This window comes from Populus euphratica, unplaced genomic scaffold (assembly GCF_000495115.2).
Source record: "Populus euphratica unplaced genomic scaffold, PopEup_1.0 scaffold42.1, whole genome shotgun sequence".
Classification (NCBI taxonomy): domain Eukaryota; kingdom Viridiplantae; phylum Streptophyta; class Magnoliopsida; order Malpighiales; family Salicaceae; genus Populus; species Populus euphratica.
In genome coordinates, this window is record NW_011499903.1 from 1,161,214 (window position 1) to 1,168,615 (window position 7,402).

Below are 7,402 nucleotides of genomic sequence, written 5' to 3' on the forward strand. Positions count from 1 at the left end.
TTATTTTTGCTAAAACAGTTTTTTTATAATAATTTTGAATTATATATTATTTAAATTATCAAAATCCAAGTTATATTTTAAATAAAAAAATTTCAAGTCAACCGGTAAATCAAATTGAGAATACCAACTATGATAACTATTGGAGCGCATATAAGATTTGACATTTGACGGAGAAGGAGAAACACATGACACACCCTTGGCTAATAAGGTTAGGTATTTTAAAAATATTAAATTAATGTTTTTAATGTATTTTTAATAATTTTATTATGTTGACATTAAAATAAAAAGAAATATTTTAAAAAAAGACTACTACAGTACGAAACAGAGACAATAAGAAAAAACAAACCATTTGTAATTTCAAACACCCTTTCCTCTTAACTAAAAGTCAACGCCTCTGTCTCTCTCGCAGCTTCCCCTCTTCTTCTCTCAGCTTCTCTCCCTTTCTCCACCTCTTTGCCAATGAAATACTCCAACTTACAGTGATTTAGTTTATACAAAAAAAAACAAAAAACAAAAATGGGAAACGGTTTTGGTAAACTGACGGTCTGTTTCACGGGAGATGGAGAGGCTCGCCGGAGAAAGGTACTCTCGGAACTAATATCCGACCCATTAGATGAAGGTCTAGGGCACTCCTTTTGCTATGTGAGACCTGACCCGACCCGTCTATCCTCCTCCAAAGTCCACTCAGAGGAAACAACCACCTTCCGTACCATATCCGGTGCCTCCGTCAGCGCCAATACATCAACGCCACTCTCCACGGCCTTCATAGACCCTTATGTTTACAACACCATCGATCGAGCTGCTGCTTTTGAGAGCTCAACTTCTTTTGCTTCGATCCCTCTGCAACCAATCCCCAGAAGTCTATTTGGGTCCCTTAATTCTGGCCCCTTAACTGGAAACTCGGCTCTGATGCCCTGTTCAGGTCCGATGGAGAGGGGGTTCTTGTCGGGTCCGATTGAGAGAGGATTCATGTCAGGTCCCTTGTATCGTGGGTTGATCTCGGGGCCTCCCGAAAGGGGCAGTTCTGATCAGTTTCAAAGAAGCTTTTCCCATGGTGGTTTTGCTTTTAGATCCAGATCGGGCAAAAGGTCGCTGATTCGGGTTTTACAAAGAGCAATATCTAAAACGATAACTCGTGGGCACAACTCAATTGTGGCTCCTATAAAAGGAGGGGTTGGTGTTGTGAAAGAACCTGAGTGGATACTGAGTTCAGAGAAGCAGAATGAGTTGACTGTAAGTAGTGTTAATCTGAGTAGTGATGGTAGTTTAGAGGATGATGATTCTTTAGAGAGTCAAAATCTTCAATGGGCTCAAGGAAAAGCAGGGGAGGATAGGGTCCATGTTGTTGTATCAGAGGAGCATGGTTGGGTTTTTGTTGGGATTTATGATGGATTCAATGGTCCAGATGCGCCTGATTATCTTTTGTCCAATCTCTACTCTGCTGTGCATAAAGAGCTTAAAGGTTTGTTGTGGGACGATAAGTTTGAGCCTGATCAAATTTCTTCCCATGCATCTTCCCCTTTTCAATCCGAAACTAGTAATTCTGTTGAAAGTACTAATTCAAGATTAGAAAATGTGATACATAACAGTGAAACTAATGGAAACTGTAGAAATTATGAGTGTTATCAGTATTTGGATCAAGATAATCATCCGTGTCCGAGTGGTGATGCTGGTTTTGATATGAGTCTGAAAAGAAAAAGGAGTAGGAGTTCCAAAGGTAAATATAGAGGGGTTGCTAAAAAATGGGAGGAAAATCAGAGGAGATGGAAATGTGAATGGGACAGGGAAAGAATGGAACTTGATAAGAGATTAAAGGAGCAACTGAATCGATCTGGATCGGATGCTAGCCCAATAAACCATGCAGATGTGTTGAAAGCTTTGTCTCAGGCTTTGAAGAAAACAGAGGAGTCATATTTGGAGATTGCTGATAAGATGCTTGTGGAGAATCCGGAGCTGTCTTTGATGGGTTCTTGTGTTCTTGTGATGCTGATGAAGGGAGAAGATGTCTATGTGATGAATGTGGGTGATAGTAGAGCAGTATTAGCACAAAAGGCAGAGCCTGATTATTGGCTAGGGAAGATCAGGCAGGACTTGGAAAGGATTAACGAGGAAACATTGCATGATCTTGAAGCTTTTGATGCTGAACGATCAAATTTAATGCCTGTTTTGACTGCCTCACAGCTGAGTGTTGATCATAGCACCAGTGTGGAAGAGGTATAATTAGATTACAGTTTGTGGTCAAGAAATCTTGTTCTGATTAATTTAACATGTTTGCTTCTGTTCTGTTTTCTTTGCTTGGTGTGAACTGTATCTGAATGTTGTGCTGCATGCATTTCAGGAAGTGCAAAGAATAAAAAAGGAACATCCAGATGATGCTTGTGCTTTGGTGAATGACCGCGTGAAAGGTTCATTGAAGGTTACTCGGGCATTTGGTGCTGGTTTTCTCAAGCAGGTATGGTCACCAACTCACCATTTAAACATTCAAGCGCTTTCTTTTTCTTTTTTCCTTTTCGGGTTAAGAAGCTCAATTCCTTCGCCATTTTTTGGTGCCTAAGAAGGCTACATCACTAACGGCTTGAGAAATATATCCATTGGGACATGGATAAAAGCTAAGCTTGGAATAGCTCTGAAATTGTTCCTCTTAATTTCATCTTTGAATAGCAAGATATAATGATAATGATAATGATAATAATAATGCATTTGAGAAAGAAAGTTAAACATCCGTGTAGTACTACCAATAATATAATCGTTAAGAAATCAATTTGGTGATACTTGAATAAGTTACACAAAGGATACAATGACGCGTCTGCCTCATGTTCTCATTTTGAGCAAATAGTAGGGGAGCTGGGAAGGGGAGCGTTCAGAGCATTTCGATTATTTAGAACTATAAAGTGTTAATTGATACGTCTATTATCCATATGTGCTGACAAAGTATTGCCACCAGAGGAGGAAATGATACTTTTTGGAATTGTATTTCTTGGGAGTTTTTGCTTTTGAAATGCAGTGCAATTTCTCACTCCTGATTTTCCTTTTGCAGCCTAGATGGAACAATGCACTTCTAGAGATGTTCAGAATTGACTACATTGGCCATTCCCCTTACATAACTTGTTTACCATCTCTCTACCACCATAGACTTGGCCCAAAAGACAGGTTTCTGATATTATCATCTGATGGACTTTATCAATACTTGACAAATGAGGAAGCTGTTTATGAAGTTGAGCTGTTCATCACCTTGCAACCTGAAGGAGATCCAGCTCAACATCTGGTTGAGGAAGTTCTGTTCCGTGCAGCTAAGAAAGCTGGTATATATTGTTTAAGTATTAAATAAAGTTGTGCTGTCTGCATCAAAAATATGTATGGAAACTGAATTTAGTAGTGACTTTGCTTATGGTGACTTGCAGGTATGGACTTCCACGAGTTGCTTGATATACCACAAGGGGATCGACGGCGTTACCATGATGATGTTTCCATCATTGTTATTTCTTTAGAGGGAAGGATATGGGGATCGTGTGTATAATAAAGTAGATAAAAGGTACAGATAGAAGATAGAGACATCTGCCAAAAAATCAGGCATTTCCCTTTTGCCTTTTCTTCTTCTTTTCTTTTTCCTGGTCACCTTTGTAACATACATGGCAATTAAGCTCTGGGGAGTGCATCCTGGGTACTTAGTTGTGTCATGTGCTTGGTGGTGAGGAGTGTAAAGGTGTAGAAGCTGGTTCTTCTTGATTATAAACTGTCATGAAAAAATGTAATTTTCTAAAAATAAATGGCATTCCTTTTGGAAAGGGTTTTGTTCCATTCCATGTTCTTTTTCACTAGTATATGGGATTATTTTGGCTTCCTGAGCATCTGCGCCTTTGGTACCCTTCTTTTCGTAAAGCTATAAATATTTTGTTGCACAAAATATTTAGTATGAGAATATTATGTGGTCAGTGGCCTCACAATTATATCTTTCGGGCTTTTCAGTTTAACAAGGATACATTGATTACCTAAAAGCTGAGAAGCAGTTTAGAAGGGTGCACAGCAGATTCTAATGACAACATGCTTTTGATATTTTCCCTCTTTAACAAATAGATAGGTCAAGCCACCACGATGGTTTTTTTGGGCTATTTCTTATCTCATATATCGGTAATATTGTGCACATGGATATGAACTCCCCTGTCGCCTAAAGATTGTTACAGATATGGATAAAAAATCTAGGACTTGGAACTTGTATAGCTTAACACACGGATATGGGAGTAGTTGGAGTTTCTTTGCTCCGTAAATTGCAGGGTAAAATCTTCAATTTTGTCATGAAAGTGTGCATAATTTAATAGTTTCTTGATAGCAGTCAGCCAATTTCTTTCAGTCAATTCCACAGAATTTTCTGTCATTATCAAATGTTCTTTAATTTGCAACGGGCAGTTTCGTGATTGAATTCTAGTCAGAAATCATCCCATGCTGACCAATTAGAAAGTCAAAGAAACCCATTGCTCTTTGCTTCTTCTTTCTCAACGTCAACATCCTACCGGCATTAAAACCCAAGCCAGAAAAGGAAATTCTCTTTGACCGTCCACACTTTGTATGTCTCTCGCTTATGCCACGCAGCAAAGCAAAACACTAGCCCTGGTGAGATGAGGTGAAAGCCACACAGCCACATGGTCTAGCTCATTTGGTAGAATGAGTCCGAGAGCCCTGGAGTCCTCTTCCTCTTTATTAATGTCTGACCATAGGCCGTCAGCCTCCTTGGTAGAGAGTGTTACCAAGTAGTTGCCTTCATAATGCCTCTTTCTTTTCTTTAAAGCTGGATGGCTGATGCCTGTCCACTTGCATTGATTCATGCCTTACCTTGTTTAGCTGACCTGATCATAAGTATCTCCAGCTGCTAGCTACATTCATACTGGAGAGTAAATGCACTGCGGCTAGGAGATGGTGAGGTTGGTATCAAACCTCACCAGTCATAAAAACCTGTCACTGTGTCATTCATTTCCAACCAACATTTTCTGTAATGACAAAAAGCTGCTGTTTTAGCCTATCGCTTTCATTTCCTTCTAATTTGATAGGAAGAGATGCATGAACTTTGGGAAATCAGTTGAGAGTCTTTAATATTTCTGCATGTGACATCAGAATAGGAGTGTTTACTGATGCGTGGTTTATGCAACAAAACAAAATAACACCCTGCTACGATAAAAACTAGCAAGCCTCAGTCGCAAACCAGTTGGGATCTGCTATACCGATACCTTCGTGCCATTCTTGACGATTATATATATAGATAAAAGAAACGGGAATGCTTTTGAGAAGAAGAAAGAAAGAAATTGGGTCTTGGTCCAGCAATCAGCAGAACAGGACTGTCTCACTATTGGGCGAATTGATCCACTTATTCTTCTGCACGCAGCTGGGCCTGCAAGCCACTTTACCTCTTTTATATCCAGGAAGCAAACACCTCAAACTCATTTGTGAATTCTTCAGCCTTTCACCCCTCTGTTTATTAATAAATAGATTGCAGGATTTTCCGTATTATAGTATGCTTTAATTATGGCACTGCATGTATATATGGTGAGATTTGAATATAATATTACAAGTTTCTAATTGAAAATGTCAAATTATCTTCAACAGCATAAAAATATAATTTATACAGAGTATTGATAGAGATGCATGAAATAATTCGATCAAGAAATACCTCCCACTCTGGACACCTAAGAAAACAATTTTTATATCATCAAAATAAAAAATACAGTATATATATATAAGGACGTGGAGAGGGGGTTCTTTTCTTATATGATCATCACGTGCCACCAGATGATTCAAAGTCGACCTTCTCAACTTTCTATTGAAAAAGAACCCAATAAATGCATTTGCTGATTGCCATAGCGTTAATTTGACTTTGTAGTTTCTAATCCCTTTCTTTAGGTAAGCTTTATTTTATTATCATTGTTTTCATTGCATAATGATGGCAGCATTATAATATAATTAAGAGCAGTCCAATATTATATACTTCCTTTTCTATCTTAAATTAGAAACTTTAAACTCCATTGAAGGCCTGCTAGTGATGGTAACAGTTCAATGATATGAAGGAAAGAAGAAGAAGCAGAAGAAAGTAATTGTGACAGTCGATGAAGTTAATTTCATTCCAAACTAGAAAATAAATATATCCAAATATACCTAATTAAAATGGGTCTTTGTATTTTTGATGTTATAGTAATGTCACCTTTGTAAGATTGGTTTTTGTTTGTAATATAATAGACAAAACACAACACTCAAACTCGACACATTACAACGGATATGATGTGAAAAATTATTTAAATCTGTACTTTTAATTTCAAAGAAAAACAATTTCGGGCAAGTTTTCAAACTTTTGATGAAAATTCTAGTTGGAAAGTCTTCAATTTTGGATGGAAACAATTTTTTGGGAGGGAAATCAAGTTTTGAAAAAATTCTTGGATGACGAATTTTAAATCCAACAAATTTCTGATTAAAAATAAAAAACAAAAAAAATATTTTTCTTCATTTAGAATGAAATCAAGTTTCTTTAAAAATTAAAATAAATTATCCTTTTATTTTTCTTAAAACAAATCCATGAGTGGCCTATAAAAAGTCCATCATAAAGTTTTGAATGAAATGCCTAAATAAAAATTGGTAAAATCCATGTATGGAAATAAAATATACACATTTCCAAACTTAAAAATTGTTCGAATAGTGCTATAATCTAATTTTTACCTCTTTTTTTATATTTTTTCAAAAGAACTACAAAAAATACCAAAATTTTCAAAACATACGTTTTCAATGTGATTTGACCAATTTCTAGTAATTTTCTAATTTTCATCCATTTCACTTATTATTCTTGTATTGATAAATTTTTCAAAAAAAATTAAAAAAAAGAAAAAAATCAACCAAACAAAAAGGAGATTCTTTTAGTGATTAAAATATAATTAATAAAAATAAAAATCAATTTTAAAAAAAGTTTTGAATTACATAATATTATATCCTCTATTAGAGAAATTAGAAGCTAGAAGGTGGTAGAAGATTTTAAAGATTAAATGTAACAAAAGTATTTTTAAATAGTATAAATAAATAATTAAATGCTTATAAAAGAGGAAAGAAATTAGTGAAATTAACCACACAAAAAAAAACCCTTCCTTATACCCATACACATCAAAAATACTCTCCCTGAAAAAAAAGTCTCAAAACTTGTGACCTCACTCTTTCAAAGAAGAGGCATATGGTTTGGTGTGTGTGAGTCTCTCTCTTTCTCTCTCTCTCTCTCTATATATATATATATATATATATATATATATTGAGATAAAAAAAATTGATTATGAAAATTTAATTAAATTAATTGATAGGATTTTTATTTAAGTATGAAATATAAAAATTTAAATTTTTGATGAAAAATCACAAACCAACTAATTTTATATTATAATAC

The 7,402-nt window shown here is 35.7% G+C and overlaps 1 protein-coding gene across 2 annotated transcripts; it reads left to right on the plus strand.

Moving 5' to 3' along the window:
- The first annotated feature begins 314 nt into the window (after positions 1-314).
- Positions 315-3,798, plus strand: LOC105133166 (probable protein phosphatase 2C 23). Of its 2 annotated transcripts, XM_011037024.1 has the most exons (4): positions 316-2,214; positions 2,339-2,452; positions 3,038-3,302; positions 3,402-3,798. In XM_011037024.1, exons 1-4 carry the CDS (start codon positions 517-519, stop codon positions 3,515-3,517), a joined length of 2,193 nt encoding a protein of 730 aa, XP_011035326.1. In that variant the 5' UTR covers positions 316-516; the 3' UTR covers positions 3,518-3,798. The 2 variants fall into 2 exon arrangements, with proteins under 2 accessions (XP_011035327.1, XP_011035326.1); XM_011037025.1 differs by lacking the exons at positions 3,038-3,302; positions 3,402-3,798 and adding an exon at positions 2,590-3,020 and having other exon boundaries at positions 315-2,214; positions 2,339-2,478.
- Positions 3,799-7,402: the final 3,604 nt, after the last annotated feature.

Excerpts from the sequence above, each read along its gene's own strand:
- LOC105133166 (XM_011037024.1), top strand. The coding sequence starts at position 517 with ATGGGAAACGGTTTTGGTAAACTGACGGTCTGTTTCACGGGAGATGGA. Across the intron at positions 2,453-3,037 it reads GTGCTGGTTTTCTCAAGCAG|CCTAGATGGAACAATGCACT; the intron begins GTATGGTCACCA and ends TTCCTTTTGCAG. Across the intron at positions 3,303-3,401 it reads CCGTGCAGCTAAGAAAGCTG|GTATGGACTTCCACGAGTTG; the intron begins GTATATATTGTT and ends GGTGACTTGCAG.